This window comes from Panthera leo, chromosome B3, assembly GCF_018350215.1.
Source record: "Panthera leo isolate Ple1 chromosome B3, P.leo_Ple1_pat1.1, whole genome shotgun sequence".
NCBI classification, from domain to species: Eukaryota; Metazoa; Chordata; class Mammalia; order Carnivora; family Felidae; genus Panthera; species Panthera leo.
The window spans coordinates 40566248-40586178 of record NC_056684.1 but is presented as its reverse complement, the minus strand read 5'-3'; the positions used below and the strand labels follow the sequence as shown (position 1 = coordinate 40586178).

Genomic DNA, 19931 nt, shown 5'->3' with positions numbered 1-19931 from the left:
GGTATGTTAATTAACTAAAATTTAAATTAAAAAAGAAGGATACGATTGTTAATTTCTTTTGATAATTGTACTATGGTTATGTGAGATAAGGTATTAGCATTAAGGGAAACTGACAGAAAGTTATATAGAACTTTTCTTCTTTTTTTTTTTTGCAACTCTTTTCTAAGTCTTTTTTTAATAATTTATTATTATTATTTTTTTAGTTAGCCTATGTTTTGAGAGAGCGCAGGGAAGGGGCAGAGAGAGAATCCTGAGCAGGCACCCCACTGTCAGTGCAGAGCCTGATGCAGGGCTCAAACTCAAAACCTGTGAGATCATGACCTGAGCTGAAACCAAGAGTCAGACACTCAACCAACTGAGCTACCCAGATGCCCTTTTCTATGTCTTTTATAGTTGAAAAACACTTAATAAAAATTGTTAAGGACATGGGTGCCTGGCTGGCTCAGGCAGTGGAGCATACAACTCTTGATCTTAGGGTTGTGAGTTCAAGCCCCACTCTGGGCATCTGAGTGAGTCAGTCAGTTAAAAGTCCAGCTTTCGATTTTGGCTCAGATCATGATCTCATAGCTCTAGCCCTGCACTGAGCTCTTTGCTCTTAGCACAGAGCCTGACTCAGATCCTCTGTCCCCTTCTCTCTCTGCCTCCCCCCCGTTCACATTCTCTCCCTCAAAAATAAATGAACATTTTAAAAGAATAAAATTTGGGGGGGGGCACCTGGGTGGCTCAGTTGGTTAAGCGTCCAACTTCAGCTTAGGGTAGCACAGTTGGTTAAGCATCCAACTTCAGCTCAGGTCATGATCTCACAGTTTGTGACTTGGAACCCCAAATTGGGCTCTCTGTTGTCAGTGCAGAGCCTGCTTGGGATCATCTGTCTCCCTCTGTCTGTGCCCCTCCCCCGCTCTTGCACACACTCTATTTCTCTCAAGAATACATAAACATTTGGGGCTCCTGGGTGTCTCAGTTAGTTAAGCATCCAGCTTTGGCTCAGGTTGTGATCTGCCCGTGGGTTCGAGCCCCACATCAGGCTCTGTGCTGACAGCTCGGAGCCTGGATCCTTCTTGGGGTTCTGTGTCTCCCTCTCTCTCTGCCCCTCCCCTGCTCACGTTCTGTCTCTCAAAAATAAATAAAACATTAAACAAACAAACATTACAAAGATCTTAAAAATATTTAAGGGCATTAAGAATCAAAAAAAAATGTTTTTTAATGTTTATTTTTGAGAGAGAAAGACAGAGCATGAGTGGGGGAGGGGCAGAGAGAGAGGGAGACACAGAATCCAAAGCAGGCTCCAGGCTCCAAGCTGTCAGCACAGACCGATGTGGGGCTCGAACCCACGAGCCATGAGATCATGACCTGAGCCAAAGTCAGATGCTCAACCAACTCAGCCACCCAGACGCCCCTAAAAAAATTTTTTTTGGATGTTTATTTATTTATTTTGAGAGAAATAACAAGCAGGGGAGGGGCAGAGAAAGAGGGAGACAGAGAATCCCAAGCAGGCTTTGCACCAACAACGTGAGCGCAATTCAGGGTTTGATCTCATGAACCATGAGATGGTGACCCAAGCTGAAATCAAGAGTTGGTTGCTTAGCTGCCTGAGCCACCCAGGCACCCCAGGACATTTTTAAAAGGAAAAGCAATGTATCCATTATTTTCCACTTATGCAAATTTTTGTTTTTGCTTTAGTTCATAGTTTGTTTTTTTTTTTTCATTAAAAATTGAGGGGGCGCCTGGGTGGCTCAGTCGGTTAAGCGTCCAACTTTGGCTCAGGTCATGATCTCACGGTCTGTGGGTTTGAGCCCCGCGTCGGGCTCTGTGCTGACAGCTCAGAGCCTGGAGCCTGTTTCAGATTCTGTGTCTCCCTCTTTCTCTGACCCTCCCCTGTTCATGGTCTCTCTGTCTCAAAAATAAATCAATGTTTAAAAATAAATAAATAAATAAATAAATAAATAAATAAATAAATAAATAAATAAAAATTGGTTGGTATTAGTGATCATAGTGTATATAGGATTTTGTTTTCCTTTTTTTCTTTTGTTTTCATTTTTCTCTATTAGTATTTTATAATTTCTATGTTGCTATATATTCTTCACATTTATTGATTTTAGTGGCCCAAAATAGTCTATTAACTTGATTTATTGTAATTTGATCACCTACTTCCAGTTACTGAAAATTTTGACTCTTCAAAAATTATAAATATTACAGTCACCTTTGTTAATATATCTTTCAATTTATTGCTTTGGGATAAATTCCCAAGAATGGGATTACTGAGTCAAAGATTATTTTTTATTTATTTATTTATTTTTAAATTAATCTCTACACCCAACGTGGGGCTTGAATTCACAACCCTGAGATCAAGGGTTGCATGTTCCATCAACTGAGCCAACTAGGCGCCCAAAGAAGATGAGTTTTATTTATTTACTTTTTATTTTTTTTAAGAATATTATTTTTTTTTTAAACTGAAGTATAGTTGATGCACAATGTTATATTAGTTTCAGGTATATATAACTTAGTGATCGGCGATTGTACATGTTATACTATGCTCACCACCACAATTGTAGCTACCATCTGTCACCATATGATGCTATGAAAATACCATTGAGTAGATTTTGTATGCTATACTTTTCTTCCTTAATCAGTCTGTGACCAAAAGCCTGTACCTCCCACTCCCATTCATACCTTTTTGCCTGTCTCTCAATCCATCTCCCCTCTGGCAGCCACCAGTTCTCTGCATTTAGGGATCTGTTTCTGCTTTTTGTTTTTTTTTTTAGATTCCACATATAAGTGAAATCATATGGTATTTGTCTTTAATATGATCATTTTTGACACTTAAAATGTATTTGCCACATTACTTTACCAAAATATTGTATCAGTCTACAACAGCATAATGACTAAAGTCTGTCACTGTTGAATTTTGACATTTCAAATATTTTTATTTTTGTAGTTAATTATTTTATTGAAGAGGTTGAACATTATCTCCATATTTTTTCAGTTAGAATTTCTTTAAGGTCATTATTATGAGAAAAGGTAGTTATAAATGCCTTTTTAAAAAAAATATTTTAAAATGTTTATTTTTGAGAGAGAGAGAGGCAGAGTGCGAGTGGGGGTGGGGCAGAGAGAGAAGGAGACAGAATCCAAAGCAGGTTCCAGACTTCAAGCTGTCAGCACAGAGCCTGAGGCAGGGCTTGAACTCATGAATCACAAGATCGTGACCAGAGCCAGAGTCAGAAGCCTAACCAACTGAGCCACCCAGGTGCCCCCTAAGTGTTTTTCTTATGTTCAGAACATAAGAATCTCTGTTTCTCTCTCTCTTTAGTCTTTTTTTAAAATGTTTATCTGTTTGTTAGAAAGCATGTACGTGTGCGAACAGGGAAGGGGTAGAGAGAGGGATACAGAGGATCCAAAGCAGGCTCTGAGCTGTCAGCACAGAGCCGAATGGGGCTCAAACCCACAAACTGTGAGATCATGACCTGAGCCAAAGTTTGATGCTTAACCAACTGAGTCCCTCATGCACCCCTTTCGTTTTAATCTTAAGAGAGAGTTTTGATAGGAATTTGAACAGGCCTGGAGTTTGAAATAAGCATAAGGTCAGCCTTAATTTCAGCCTTGTTGTTTTCCTAATGCATCTTAGATCTTGGCTTTATCATAATTCATGGCTCTCTTTTCTGTGATATATAGGTTTATGGTTTGCTGTCATGTAGGAGATGACACATGGGCTGAGGAATGAATATGGGCTTTAGAGTTAGACCTAAGTTTAAATGTTGTTTCCACCTTTTAATTTCTGAGTGACTCAGTAAGTATATTATTGTCTCTAAACTTTAGTTTCTTTTTTTATAAAACAAAGATAGTATAAACTGTCTTACACAGTTATTGGGAGAATTAAATAATATATATTAAGTGCTTTAGCATCTAATAAGTTTTCAGTATTAAAAAAAATTTTTTTTTAATGCTTATTTTTGAGAAAGAGAGAGATCAAGCACAACCGGGGGAGGGGCAGAGAAAGGGAGACACAGAGTCTGAAGCATTCTCCAGGTTTTGAGCTGTCGGCACAGAGCCCGATGCAGGGCTCAAACCCACGAAATGTGAGGTCATGATCTGAGCCGAAGTTGAACGCTTAACTGACTGAGCCACCCAGGCACCCTTCAGTATTCATTTCTGTCTCTTTCCTGCAATTTCTACTCTTTTTTCTTCCATTGTCTATTTTTTAATTTTGCTATGTCTAAGTATGTCTATTTTTTTTAAGTTTATTTATTTTGAGAGAGATTGCGAATGGGGAAAAGGCAGAGAGAGGGAGAGAGAGAGAGAATCCCAAGCAGGCTCTGCACTGTCAGCACAGATCCCCATATGGGTCTCAAACTCATAAACCATGAAATCATGACCTGAGCCCAAATCGAGGGTCAGATGGTTAACCGACTGAGATGCCCAGGCACCCCTGAAAGTATGTTTAAAGGTTGTAGTCACCCCTACTTAATAAATCTTTTCCTTTACATGGCATTTTTATATTGTTTAACAGTTTGGTACCCTTAGTGATCCAAATTTCCACATGGGAAGGAGTGGATCCTAATGTTTCCTGAAAACCAATCTTGTGTGAAGCCCTGCTTGGTGCTTAATAAGTAAAGCCTAGCCCGTGTTATTTGTTTTTCATTGAAATGAAGGCTGTCAGCCATTTAGAACAGAGACAGATCTTCTGATATTTTGTTCTTTGCTGCACAGCGATACAACTAATTTATATTACAGTCTGATACCATTTGGTTTCCTTATTGAATTTCAGGGACGGAGAATTCTGGAAAGGTGGACATCTCTACCAAGGACCTTCTTCCTCATCAAGAACTGCGAATTAAGTCTGGTCTGGAGAAGGCTATTAAGCATAAGGACAAACTGTTAGAATTTGACAGAACTAGGTATGTGGTTAGAATAACAAATGCTAAGAAATAGAGTGGTCTACATATCCTGGCCATTAAAACATTATTCTGGAACTTGATACCTTTTTACAGTGAAGTATAAAAGATTCACAGTAAAAGAAGAGCTCTGCTACATAGGAGGCCTACATCTTGTTTTTGAATTCATGTTTGAGTAAGATAGGTTCCCATAAAGAGCATCTTACCCTGCAACATTTTTAAATTTTTGCCAGATGCCAGTACTAGTATACCGCCAGAAAGTTGATTTGGGTTGACAGAATTCCCCAGTTGTTTTCCTTGCAGCCATTCCTTCCATCAGTCACCGTATGTTAGAGTGCCTACCATGTGCAAACGACTGTGCTGGGCTCTGGAGGATCTATAAGAAGTTGCTTCCGAAAGAGCATAGGTAGTGGCATATCCTGGGAAGGCCTGGTTTACCCTTCCCCTTCCCGTTAACACTAAATTTGTTTTCTGATTTAATGATCAGTGTATTAAAATGTCCCTAAATTTAGGGCGGATAAGGTGGCTCAGTCAGTTGAGTGTCCAACTCTTGATGTCAGCTCAGGTCTTGATCTCAGGGTCATGAGTTCGAGCCCTCTGTTGGGCTCTGCCAGACGTGGAGCCTACTTAAAAAAAAAAAAAAAAAAAGTTCCTAAATAGGCTTTTACACTCCTACGCTTTTGTCATTTAGCCCATTGACTTCTCTGTAGGAGACAGTTTTATCAATTTGTTAGTTCATTTTTTCTTTCTCTTTCACCTTTTTCTTCTTTTAGACAAAATATGTATTGAAAGCCAGTTAGTGGTAAAAAATGTTTAAATAGGACTTATACATTCATTTCTCAAGTGGCCATGTGGGAATCTGTGAGGGTCCTTGGAGAACCCTGAATCTCCTATGTATTGTAACTGACCTAGGAGTCTATTCCTGGCATTATAAGTTTTTGGTTAGACATACTTCCTCCTTCCAAACCCTTTGCTGTAAATCTGAGATACAACTTTGAAAGCTTTTTTTTTTTTTTTTTTTTTTTAACGTTTATTTATTTTGAGACAGAGAGAGACAGAGCATGAATGGGGGAGGGTCAGAGAGAGAGGGAGACACAGAATCTGAAACAGGCTCTAGGCTCTGAGCAGTCAGCACAGAGCCCGACGTGGGGCTCGAACTCACAGACAGTGAGATCGTGACCTGAGCTGAAGTCGGACGCCTAACCGACTGAGCCACCCAGGCGCCCCATAAAGCTTTTTTTTTTTTAAGTTTATTTATTTTTGAGATAGAGCAGGGGAGGGGCAGAGAGAGAAGGAGGGAGAGAATCCCAAGAAGGCTCCGTGTTGTCAGCGCAGAGCGTGACACTGGGCTCGAACTCAAGAACCGTGAGCTCATGACATAAGCCAAAATCCAGTCAGACACTGAATTGACTGAGCCACCCTGGTGCCTTGAAAGCTATTTTTCTTTTTAATTTTTTTTTTTTTTTTAATTTACACCCAAATTAGTTACCATATAGTACGACAATGATTTCAGGAGTAGATTCCTTAATGCCCCTTACCCATTTAGCCCATCCCCCCCCCCCCCCACAACCCCTCCAGTAACCCTTTGTTTGTTCTCCATAGTTAAGAGTCTTTTATGTTTTGTTCCCCTCTCTGTTTTTATATTATTTTTGTTTCCCTTCCCTTATGTTCATCTGTTTTGTCTCTTAAAGTCTTCATATGAATGAAGTCATATGATACTTGTCTTTCTCTGACTAATGAAAGCTATTTCTGAAGTAAGCCCATCACAAGGTTTGTAACTCCTATTCACTCAATATTTACTATTATTATTATTTTAATGTTTATTTTTGAGAGAGAGAGAGAGAGAGAGAGAGACCACGTGTGTGTGAGTTGAGGAGGAGCAGAAAGGGGAGCCAGAGGACCTGAAATGGGCTCCACGTTGACAGCAGAGAGCCCAGTGTGGGGCTCGAACTCACAGACTGAGATCATGACCTGAGCCAAAGTTGGGTGCTTAATTGACTGAGCTACCCAAGCACCCCTACTCTTAATCTTTTAAGTATCACTTCTAGCCCTAGTCAATGAAACTGTCATTAGAAGTAGAATTAGCAATGGAGTACATTTCTTGGTAAATAGAAACTAGAAAAGGGTCTCTCTCCACAGATATTGCTCCTTTTCTTGTGTGTTCCAGGATATTAGTTTCATTATTAGGTTCACATATAGGAGCAGGTTTCTCCTGAGCTCTCTGAAACTTCCCACTCTCAGTCTACTTTAAAACTTGTATAATTCCAGCCATGTCCTGAAAAGCTGAAATCAGTATATGAATCTGATTTCAGTATTTCCCTATGCCTTTGTATATCACTAATTTGTAATAATTAGGCACGGAGTCAATTGTGACTGGATTTGTGCATTTGGAGTAGTCAGTTAAGTTCTGTGAGCCCCACCCCAAGTTCATTATCTGTAGAATGAGAGAATTGGGTCATTAAAATTCCTTCTAGTTCTCAGTTTCTTTGTTGATATGATCTTAGAAATAGGTCTGATTGACATATCTTAGAATTTGATCCAGTGTTTTAGTGAGGGACAAGTGATAAGATTGGGGGGGCAAGGGGTAGAAACTGACATACAGTAGTAGTAGGGTAGTAGGATGTCCTAAGAGTGAGCCATGGGCCTTAAACTGTCCAGAATAGAACTCTTTAAGTTTCTAAGGGAAAGGCAGCAGTTGGGACTAGCAGGAATCGACTGGACCCCAGTTGTTGAGGGACTAGGAAAGTGAGTAAGCTGCCAAGATATGAACTCAGATGCAGCAAAACCAGGTGATAACCCAGTTATGGCTGGACTAGTGAGAAAGAGTTAGAAGAACAATGGGTTGTGAGGCTGTGTCTTTTTCTGCCTGAAGGTGAGATTAGTTTTATGAGCTGAGCTAGGCCTGCTGTGGGGATAAGGTACATGCTGAAGCTGGGGACCAAGCAGAGCTTGACCTTATTATGGAACTTTTTTGGGCATCTGTGTTTGAGATACTTTTCAGGATAGCAAAGAGTAAACTGCCTTAAAACAGTTTTCCAGTAATCAAGTCCCTGTTTTGTCAACAGGTAACCCAATTGACATGTGTTCTCTTTATCTCCTTAGCATTCGAAGGACGCAAGTCATTGATGATGAGTCAGATTACTTTGCCAGTGATTCTAACCAGTGGTTGTCTAAAATTGAGCGGGAGACCCTGCAAAAACGAGAGGAGGAGCTGAGAGAATTTCGACATATGTCTCGGCTCTCTAAGAAAATCACCATTGACTTTGCAGGCAGGAAGATCGTGGAAGATGAAAATCCTCTAGCAGAGTATCACAGCAAGTAAGTGGGCAGCACCAGAAAGGGTCTGGGAGGGGGCATTTTGTCTAAAAAGGATTTGCCCCCTCTCATGGATCTGTTATTTTTGTTGATTTTAAAAATAATACATTCATTTGGAATAGAAAAATGTAAGAGTGGCTAAGAAAATTTTGAAAATGAACAGTGAGGGTAACTTTTCCAGATAATTACTATAGTTTGATAAAAAACTTTTTAAACAATGAGGTGCCATTTGGGCATGGGAATGTAAAGGAATCCAGTACAAAACCTGCATTGTATGTGTTTGTTTGTATACATGTGTAAATTAGTAATTAAAGCAGGTAGCATTTCTAAATAATAAGGAAAGGGTTAAATACATGCTGGGATGATTGGCCACCAGCTTGGAAAAAATTGACATTCGATCTCTATTTCAGACCATACTGTGATAATAAGTTTGGCTAAATGGTTAAATGTAAAAGAGGTAAAAGGATCAGAAATAAAGAAATGCAGGAGAATATAGATACAGTCTTGGTGTAATAAAGTGTTTTTTTTTTTTTAAGTTTGTTTATTTTTAGAGAGAGCATGCGTGCGTGTGTGGGCACAGGGAAATGGCAAAGAAAGGGAGAGACAGAGAATCCCAAGCAGGCCCTGTGCTGTCAGCACAGAGCCTGACTCAGGGACTCAGGGCTCCATCCCATGAACCATGAGACCATAACCTGACCTGAGATGAAGAGTCCAACACTTAGCTGTGTGAGCCACCCAGGCGTCCCATAGCTCTTTCTAAGCAAAATATACAACCCAGAAGACAAAAAGACGAGATGTCAAAAAAATGTTTTAATGTTATTTATTTTTTTGAGAGATAAAGAGTGTGAGTGGGGGAGGGGCAGAGAGAGAGGGAGACACAGAATCCGAAGCAGACTCCAGGCTCCAGGCTCCAGGCTCCAGGCTCTAGGCTCCAGGCTCTGAGCTGTCACCACAGAGCCCTATGCGAGGCTCTACTGCACAACTGTGAGATCATGACCTAAGCTGAAGTCGGAAGCTCAACCAATTTAGCCACCCAGGTACCCCTAAGACGAGATATTTTAAATAAAGTAAAAAAAATGCTACCAAGCTGAGAGAATATTTTAAACATTTTTAAGTCAAAAGAGGAAGATCTATAATATGTAAAGACCTGCAAATTAAAACAAAACATACCAAACCAGTAGAAAGACGAGCGAAGCCTAAGGACCATTTACAGGTGAAGAAATACAAATGACCAATAGAAATTAAAAAAAAAATTTTTTTTAAATGTTTCTTTATTTTTGAGAGAGAGAGAGAGAGAGATATAGTATAAGCAGGGGAGGGACAGAGAGAGAGGAAGACACAGAATACAAAGGAGGCTCCAAGCTGTCAGCACAGAGCCTGATGCGGGGCTTGAGCTCACAGACCATGAGATCATGACCTGAGCTGAAGTCGGACACTTAACCGACTGGGCCACCCAGGCCTCCCGGCCAATAGAAATTAAAAAAAAAATGTTCAACTACTGGGGCGCCTGGGTGGCTCAGTCGGTTGAGTGTCTGACTTCAGCTCAGGTCACGATCTCGCAGCTTGTGAGTTCGAGCCATGTGTCAGGCTCTGTGCTGACACCTCGGAGCCTAGAGCCTGGTTCGGATTCTGTGTCTCCCTCTCTCTCTGCCCCTCCCCACTCGCATTCTGTCTCTCTCTCAAAAATAAATAAACATCAAAAAAAAATTTTTTTAAAAAGTTCAACTAGGGGCATATGGCTGGCTCAGTCAGAAGAGCATGTGACTCTTGATCTTGGGGTTGTGGGCTCAAGTCCCATCTTGGGTGTACAGATGACTTAAATAAAACTTTAAGCAATAAATAAATAAATAAAATGTTCAACTAGTTATAAGGGAAATGGAGATTTTAAAACAATGTATCATTAAATTGGCTGAAATAAAAAATACATATATACAAAATACTACATGCATAGTCTGTGAGTATAGGAAAATGAATATGCTCTCTTACTGTGGATGGGACTATTAAAATGGTACAGCCTCAATGCCAAGAGTAAACCCTAATGTAAATTATGGATTTTGGGTGACAATGTGTCAGTGTAGGTTGATTAATTTTAACAAATGTACTACTACTCAAGTGAGGAATGGCTGATAATGGCAAGGTATGGATGTGTGGAGTCAGGGAGCATATGAGAAATGTGTGAACCTTCTGTTCAGTTTTGCTGTGAACCTAAAACTGCCCTAAGAAATAAAGTCTCATGAAAAATTCCCATCATGGCCAATTTCAAGTTACCAACATGAAGTCACTGAACATAGAGTTCAGAGACATGTGTATTGGCTCCAGCATAGCACTGAAAAGAAAGCACAGGATCTTCCTGTTTTTTGTTTTGGAAATGGTGTCTGTCTGTCTGTATGTCTGTCTCTCTCTTTCTCTCTCTCTTCCTCCCTCCCCCTCCACCCCCCTTTCTATTTCTTTCTCTCTCTTCCTCTCTCCCTTTCCCTCTCCACCCCCTTTCTCCCTCTCTCTCTCTCTCTCTCTCTCTCTCTCTGTCTCCCCCTCCATCCCCATCCCCTTCCCCTTCTCTTTCATTCTCTCCCTTCCCCTCATTCTCTCTCCCTCTCTCTTCCTCCTTCCCTCTTTGTCTCCCTCCCTCCCCATCCCTCCTTTCTCTTCTCATCCTCTCTCCACCCCTCTTTCTCTCTCTTTCTCTCCCCCCTCCCCCCCCCCCCAGTTGGATATTGGTAAACATAGTAATGCTTTCCACAAGGTTCAGTTTTGGCCTCCTCTTTCAGATCTGCCAAATCCATTGTAGAATTTTCCTAAACAAAGGTTGTTCTCTCCATAAAAGAAATTCTACCACTAGCTTCAAAATAATTATTTGTTCTTACCTATTACGTATGTGATACGTAAACATAAAGAAAAAAAAGTAAAATTATTTTTTGGTGATGGGTTTAGGAATTTTTCTTTTTTTTCCCATTAATTTGTATTTTCCAGTTATAAATTACCTTTATAATAACAAGTTATTTTTATGTTCAATAAAAAGTACATACAGCCCTTTAGAAGTTAAATTGGACAGTATCTCAAATTGTATCTTAAATTATGCATACTTTTTGACTTACCAGCTATAACCAGGTAGTAAGATACTAGTTTCTTCATCCCCTTCTCAACATTTAAAAAAAATATTTGCTCTTCTCACATATGAAAAATTGTATTTATTTTGTGAAAAATTTTATTTATATTTCTTTGTTTTGGTTGTATGCTGGTAAGTCTGAACATTCTAAAAATGTACTGATTAGCTACTTGTATTGCTTCTTATATAGGTTCTAGAGTTGTAGGTACATTTACCATTTATTATATTTCAAAATTATTTCCTTCTTCAGATCCCACTGTCCCCACCCTATTTTATTTAGACTCCCCTCTTCCCTCAAAATTCTTGGTTTTTTTCTTCTTTCTTTATCTCTCTCTTTCTTTTTTAGCTTTATACCTGTTGTGTTTCTGCTTTTTCCTTGGTTTGGAAATCTCTCCCACAATCTTTGCCTTTGAAATATCTACCTACTTGGTACAACACATGGGATTATAATAATAATCATTGTAATAACTCTCTCATAGTAGCACTACATCCTTCCATGTTTTGTTCATCATCTTCATAGCTATCTTAAACCTGCCATTTAGAGTCAAAGCTTCTTGAAGGCAAGAACCATGTTTTCCATACCTTATTTAAGTCGCCTTGCGTATAAAAGGTTCCTAACAAATATCTTTGGTCTTTTCTACTGGTAAAATCCTTTCATTATGTTGTGCCTCAGAATTATCATTATCCATAAACATTTGTCAAGCATCTGGCAGGGACATGGAGTATAGCAGTAGGTAATGTAGAGGTACTGGATAGAATAAGATACAGTTCCTCTAAGATCTGTGATCTCCTACTACCCTAGGATTAGTTCTACAGTCTTTAAATGGAAATCATCACATTCTTTTGTAAATTTAGAGCCAAAATAAATAGCAAACCATGGGCACAGGATAACATGGGATGTATCTGCTGTTTGTTTTTTAAAATATTTTTCAATATGTATTCATTTTTGAGAGAGAGAGAGAGAGAGAGACAGGGCATGAGTGGGGAGGGACAGAGAGGGAGACAAAGAATCCAAAGCAGGCTCCAGGCTCTGAGCTGTCAGCACAGAGCCCAATGTGGGTATCGAACCCACAAACTGTGAGATCATGACCTGATCTCAACCTGAAGTTGGACCCTTAAGCGACTGAGCCACCCAGGCACCCCGATGACTATTTAAATAGTAGGTGCTATAGGACTTCAGAGAAAGGAGTAAGCACTTTTGTGCTGGGCCAGTAGAGGACCTTACTACAACTTCTGGACCTTGAAACAAGGATAGAATCTAGGTCAGCCTGGAGGAGTGGAGAGGGCCTCCTGAGTGTGCAGAGGAGTAATGGAATGTGTTGAGTAAATAGGCAGCTATAGGATAAATACTCTGCTGTAGGTCAGACTATTTCTAGGCAGCTGTTCTAATCTTGGCATTTTTAGTAATCCTGTTAAACAGATGAATGATTGTAGTGTGCCCTACCTATTTTCTTAGTGTTCTGGAACTTTTACTAATTCATATTCCTTAGGGTTCTTGGAGTGAAGAGAAGGAAGTTGGTGATGGGGAGTAGGAAAGTTCATCCATGGACCCCTCTTTGAATTTCAAATTTTCTCATTGTTGAAGGATTTTATGTTGTGGTAAGTAAGGATATTCTGAGCATAGAACTTTACCAATTATTTCATCCTTTGGTTTGTCATCACAGACTAGATGAGACAATACAGGCAATTGCCAATGGAACCTTGAACCAACCACTCACCAAATTGGATAGATCTTCTGACGAGCCTTTGGGAGTTCTGGTGAATCCCAACCTGTACCAGTCCCCTCCCCAGGTTAGTGGACCTTTGCTGTAACTGGTAATGAGAGGAGTTTGGGCCCCAATATTTCTCCTTTCAAGTGTGCCTCTTTCATAGACTTTAGATATCAGTGTGCTTTTTCAATACACCCACCGACCTTATTTTCTGTCCCCAGTTTTTTCCATTTTTTTGCAATACTTCTTACAAGTTGGCCTGTATTATCTTCTGAGTATTTCCCAAGAGAGGGTTTTGTTAAGTAAGAGATTGAGACAATAATCCCATGGTTCTTTTGTTGATGTTCTTTCTCTACCTTTTATAGAATATGAGTAGTCCCATAGAGTGGTGTTTTAAATTAATATGTTCATTGTTGTCATTCATTTTTCCATCATATCATTGAGCATCTATTATGTGCTATCATGATAGTAAGTGACAAACTGTATGTTGCTTCTATCCTCAAAGAACTCATAGACCAGTAGGGAGAAAAAAATCACATAAGCAGTTCTAATACAAATAGAGATATAAATAAAGTATGGTGGAAACCCAGAGAAGGGAAGTACCACTTCCAGTTGAGGATAAAAGAAGCTTTAATAGGGAAGCTACATTCATTAAAAGGAAATATCCAAGAAAATGGGTGTTTGGGGATGGTGGGGAAAAAAACATTCCAAGCAGACTGAACTGTAGGAATAAAGCATGGGTACATGAAAGCATGGCCTGTATATTCATGGAAAAATGAATGTAGGCTGCATAGATAGTGGTTATCAAAGGGATTATCCTGAGAAACAGACTAAGGTTAGGTAGGTAGAACCAAATCACTAAAATGTTTAAATGTTTAGAAATTTTTCATATTTTTATTTGGTATATAAATGTGTGCCATAGAAGGTTCTTCCACAAAGAGATGCAGTCAGAGCAGTTCTTTAAACAGCCTAACTGTAGGTACTTGTTCAGCACTTTACACATGCCAGCTTCTTTGCCAGGTGCTAGAAAATTAAAAGGTAAAGGCCCAGCTCCTATCCTTAAAGACTTAGTGGGGAAACATGTTTGAATACAAATAATTTGAATTCCTTAAGATAGTTGCATATAATACTATATGTTAATTCTACTTCAATTAAAAAAAAGTGCAATGATAGACACATGTTGTGCATAGAGTAGGACTTTAGGAAAGTGTTCATAAACACTCTAGGAGTCACGAAAGAAATAGTGTTTGGGAGAAGACTTACAGGATGAATAACAATTTCCAATGAGACAAATCTAGGGAGAAAATTCCAGGAAGTTCATTTACAAAGGTTCAGCAGTTTAGGAGTATTGTAGGTTTGGTAGAACCAGAGGTAATTAAGTATTGTTAGAAGCTAAGATGAAAAAAAAAGTTGAGATGGACTAGTGGGTGTATTAGTTTCCTAGGGCAACCATAACAAAGTATCACAACTAGTTGGCTTAAGACAACAGCAATTTATTCTTTCACAGTTCCTTAACACCAAAATCAAGACGTTGGCAGGCCCACACATTCCCCGCAAAGGCTCTATAGGAGAATGCTTCCTTGCCTATTTGAGCTTCTCCTGGCCCCAGGCATCCCTTGGTTTATAGCGGGATCATTGAAATGTCTGCCTTCGTCTTCACATGGTCTTCTTCCCTGTTTTTGTCTATGTGTTCTTTTTTTTTTCCTAAGGACAGCAGTCATTGGATTTGGGGTCCACCCTAACCCAGTATGACCTAATCTTAATTTGATTACAAATGCACAACTATTTCCACATAAGGTCACTTTCACGGGTTCTGGGTAGATGTAAATTTTAGGGGGGGATACTACTCAACCCAAAACAGTAGGCAGCATCTTACCATGAAAGGCCTTATGTCTCATGCTAAGGAGTTTGGTTTTATTTCAAAGTAGGCAAAGAGAAGCCCTTAAAGAATTTTAGTTGAAGATTGGCATGACTTCCATGCCTGTATAGAGAGATTCGAGGGAGGAGTAAGACTAAAGCAGGGAATTTGCTAAGAAGGTTATTGCAGTAGTATATTGGGGAGCTGATGAGGGCCCAGGTTAGTGTAGTAACACTAGTAGGACAGTAGAGAGTTACTTAAAGGCTAAAAATGTAGATGAGACCAGTTAGCAGGCTCTGTAATAATATCAGTGAAAGATAAGAGGTTAATTTGAGAAAGTGGATGTGGGAATAGAGAAACAGGTAATATGAACTATAACTGTAGTAGAGATAATACAGTGAATGTGGACCTCAGAATTGTTCAAGTACCAACATGTTTATGAAATCACTTATTTCCCCTGTAACGGATGAGTCCTTCCTCTATATTCCCAGTTAAGGGCTTCTATCCCCAGGTAGTATTTACTTAATTTTGCTTTATATCTTGGTTAGCTATTTATGTGTTTTTCTTCAACTAGGATCATAAGTGCCTTGAAAGAAAGAACTGTACCCTTTTTATACTTGATGTGCTTTTTACATGGTCAAGTACTGAATAAATGTTTGTGTTTTTTTTAAGATATGAAGCAGTTGATTAGAGTCATAAAATTATATTACATTAAGATTCTTAAAGATCAATTTAGTCCAACCCCATCATTTTATAATTGAGAAAACTGAAACCTTTAGAGGTTAAATGATTGCTTAGAGTCTCTAAACTACCACTCTAGTTTTTTCCCCCTATAAATTATCAAACAAGTCAAAAAATTAAGACAACTAACCAAAAACTTCATCTTAATAAAGACCTTTTTTTTTTTTTTTTAATTTTGAAGACTTTCAGTCTTCTTGTTCTGGAACAAACATGAATCTTTGTCATTCTGTGACAGAACTGCCAGGACACATCAGTTTTCTATATTACCACTGTCCTATAATTTTCTCTTCTCTTCATGTAATGGGGGGCTTGTTTCAGTAATTCTCCATCCTTTCTGTAAGAGACAGGTTGTTCCTTTCAGGGTAAGAGAGTATGTCTTGCATCCAACAGTCATAACTACTGCCCCTGATAGCATCTGATTGGCTTTATCACGGTCCCAGCATGTGACTCTGCCTTTAAGCACATGAAAGGTGTGTGGACCAAAATTTGGAACCTTCATTTAATGCAGTTATGTTGGGAAATTGTCCAGAATCCATTATGGATCATTAATAAGTTTACAGTAGAAGTAATTATAGACCTTATACCTGGTCTGCTTGTTGTATTTTTGCTGGAATTAGGAATCTACGTATGGAGATTTCAGCATTCTAATTATCTTTTAAGATAGGACCTTGTTATCATATCTACAACTCCTTCTGAATTTATACCTACACCTCTTATGTCCTTGTTTCAAACAAAGGTGGGATAAACTTTAAGAAAATGTGCCCAGTATGATTTCCTCATTGTTAACATTCATCTTATTTTGTATACCTACCCCAGGTTCTTGCCTTGTCAGACAGAACTGTATATTTGGTTTCTTTTTTGTGTAGTGGATAGACCAGACAGGTGCAGCCTCACAGAAGAAGGCTTTCCATTCAGGAGGATCGGAACTAGAAATGAACTCCTATCGGCACCAGTTGCGAATCCAGGACCAAGAATTTCAGGAAGGCTTTGATGGTGGCTGGTGCCTCTCTATGCATCAGCCCTGGGCTTCTCTGCTTGTCAGAGGGATCAAAAGGTAAGGACAGAAATGAATCTTGCCAGTGGAAGATTTTACAGTGACACAAACTTGATTTAGAATTATGGATTAGAATTCATTTTCCCCAATATAGTGACGATTTATAATACTCTTCAGCACATAGAACTTTAAGCAGTATATTCATGTTACTGATTTGGTAGTAGTGTTTTTACTGAATAGCTTAAAAAAAACCTGAGGTTAGAAAGGCTAAGGATCCTAGTCATAAAAAAAGAATAAAATACCAGTTTTTCCATCTTCAGAATGAAGTCTCTTGACAAAACTTCTCTTGGCTTTGCCTTTGGAATATAGTATTCAACAACATTAATGATTTGATCTTATTTGAAATGCAGTTTTTATGGCTATTTATTAATTTTTTTAAGACAACAGCCCAACTATGTTTTTTTCTTTCATATATCTATGTACTAATCTGACTAATCATATGAAAAACTACTTGTCTAGAAAAATGAAGGATTTAAGAGTTAAGTCGCTTTATTACAAGGTTGAGTGGTTGTACCTATTCATGATGGTTAGAACTTAATGTTCTATGGTTTCATGTTTCTTCTCAATTCGGTTTTATTTTATTTTTTAATTTTTTTATTAAAAATTTTTTTTTAAGGTTTGTTTATTTTTGAGAAAGAGTGTGAACCAGGGAGGGACAGAGAGAGAGAGGGAGACACAGAATCTGAAGCAGGCTCCAGCCTCTGAGCTTCAGTGCAGGACCCTGTCCCACAAACTGTGAGATCATAACCTGAGCTGAAGTCAGACACTTAACTGACTGAGCCACCCAGGTGCCCCTATTTTATTTTAAGTTTTTTATTTATTTTTGAGAGAGCTCAAGCGGGGGAGGGGCAGAGAGAAGGACAGAGGATCTGAAGCAGGCTCCGCACTGACAGCAGCATGCCGGATGTGGGGCTTGAACTCACGAACCATGAGATCATGACCTGAGCTAAAGTTGGACGTTCAACCAACTAAGCCACCCAGGTGCCCCGCTTCTCAATTCAATTTTAAAAAATATTTTTTTCAGTGCGTCTGGCTGGCTCAGTTGGTAGAGCATGTGACTCTTGATCTTGGGGTTGTAAGTTAGAGCCCCACGTTGGGTATAAAGTTACTTAAAAATAAAATCTTTAAAAAAAATAAAAAAATAGTTTGCTTTTATAAATATAAATAGAAAATTGGAAAATACGGTGAAGTAGCTAGAAAGAGAAAGATCGCCTATAATCCCACCACTTAGAAACACCTACTTTTAGAATTTTAGAGGGCTTATTTATATTTATTTTCCTGTGCTGTTGTATAGTGAGGTAATAAAATATATTCAGTATTTTACTTCTTTCACTTATCATTACAACATACTCGCTTTCCCTTTTTTTCCAGTTTTATTACAATGTAATTAACAAATAACATTGTATTAGTTTAAGGTATCAACATAATGATTTGATATATGTATATATTTTTAAATGGCTGCCTCAGTAAGTTTAGTTAATATCCTTTACCTCACATAGTCACAAATTTTTTGTTTCTTGTTGTGAGAACTTTTAAGATCTATTCTCTTAGCAGCTTTTAAATATACAGCACAATATTGTTAACTATAGTCACCATGCTGTACATTACTTCCGCAGGACTTACTTATCTAATACCTCAAAGTTTTGACTATTTTTACCCATTTACCTCTGGCAACCACCACTATTTTCTATCTATGAGTTTGTGTTTTTTCAGATTCTGCATATAAGTGAGATCATACAGTATTTGTCTTTTTGTCTGATTTGGCACAATGCCATCAAGGTCTGTTGTAAATAAAATGGCAGGATTTCCTTTATTTTTATGGGTGAATAATATTCCATTATGTATATATACCACATTTTCTTGATCCATTCATCTATCAGTGGGCATTTGGTTGTTTCCATATCTTGGCTATTATAAATAATATTGCAGTGAATTTGAAGATGCAGATATCTTTTTGTTCCTTTTTATTCTATCTATTAGAATTTACTATGCCTGACAGTGTCCTAACTCATAACAGTAGTAATATACTTAAATAAATTTTTACAGTTCTAAAAGCAGCAGTAGCTCTATAAAATAGATAAGGCCAGTATTATTACAGTCTTGCACAAATGAGGACACTTACATAAGGACACTTTATAGATAAAGTAGCTTTCTCTGAATTAAAAGCTAGTTAGTGGCAGAGATGGAACTTAAGTTCAAGTTTTTAGTGGTTTTTTCCAGTCTTACTGTGTAAGTTTCAGTCATTTGTCTTCTGAAAGAAAATTTTTTATTGGCATTTAGTATCAATCATTTCTACTTTGGTGTATTCATTATTAGCTGTGATTTCCTTCTTTCATTACGGTGCATTGTCATTTTTCTCCCTTCTTGAAGGTTAGGTCTTCTTGCTTTGGTTTGTAATTGCTTTTTAGTTCATGTGTGTGATGCCATTAGAACAAATGCATGTGAATCTGCTTCTGCTCCAGGGCAACTAGACCCTCAGGTATCTGTTCTTACTCAGTTTTCTACAATTTGGGTGTCTTTTCCCTCTTCCAAAGCAGAAAACTAAACAGCTCGCTTTCTGCTGAGAGAATCAGAATGTTTACATTTCTCTCCTGTTTTGGATCTATATTCTTCAGATTTTGTTACTGAAAAGAACAGATGAGCAACATCCAGCTCACAATCACGAATCCCACAGAAATAAAATGAATGATTCTGCCACATTTGTGAGACCATTTTCCCAATAACCCTTCAGATTATTTGGTGTGGAGGGAAGAACGATACTGATTAGTTCTTCATTTTTTGATCACCTGCTATGTATGTGCCTGGCACTATTTCAGTTCATCTATATTGGAAAATGAAGGATAGGAGAAATTCCCTATTTCCCATTGTAAGAATAGTGTAATAGCAGTATATTATCAAGGTATTTTATTTGATTGGAACTAAAAGAGAAACATCCTTTTTTTTTTTCTTTTTTCTTATTTATTTTTTGAGTATAGTTGACACACAATGTTACATTAGTTGCAGGTAGACAGCTTAGTGATTTGACAAGTTTATATACATTATGCTGTGTTCACCATAAGTATAGCTACCATCTGTCCCGTTACATTGCTATTATAAAATCATTTTATTCGTTATGCTGTGCTTTTTATTACCGTGACTTAACTCATTCTATAACTGGAGTCCTGTATCTCCCTTTCTCCTTCACTCATTTTGCCCAACCTCCCATCCCCCAGGAATATCTTTTTGTAATCCTTGGAGAGTAATTAAGTTCTCTTGGGTG

The 19931-nt window shown here is 38.4% G+C and overlaps 1 protein-coding gene across 4 annotated transcripts in view; it reads left to right on the top strand.

The window, feature by feature from the left end:
• Window positions 1-19931, top strand: part of TRIP4 (thyroid hormone receptor interactor 4) — a 64778-nt gene that overhangs the window by 19244 nt on the left and 25603 nt on the right. For all 4 annotated transcript variants that reach the window (XM_042941730.1, XM_042941729.1, XM_042941728.1 and 1 more), the window contains 4 exons: window positions 4763-4892; window positions 7992-8207; window positions 12975-13101; window positions 16485-16672. In XM_042941730.1, the coding sequence (XP_042797664.1) occupies window positions 4763-4892; window positions 7992-8207; window positions 12975-13101; window positions 16485-16672 (661 nt within the window). The remainder of the gene's footprint in view (window positions 1-4762; window positions 4893-7991; window positions 8208-12974; window positions 13102-16484; window positions 16673-19931) is intronic.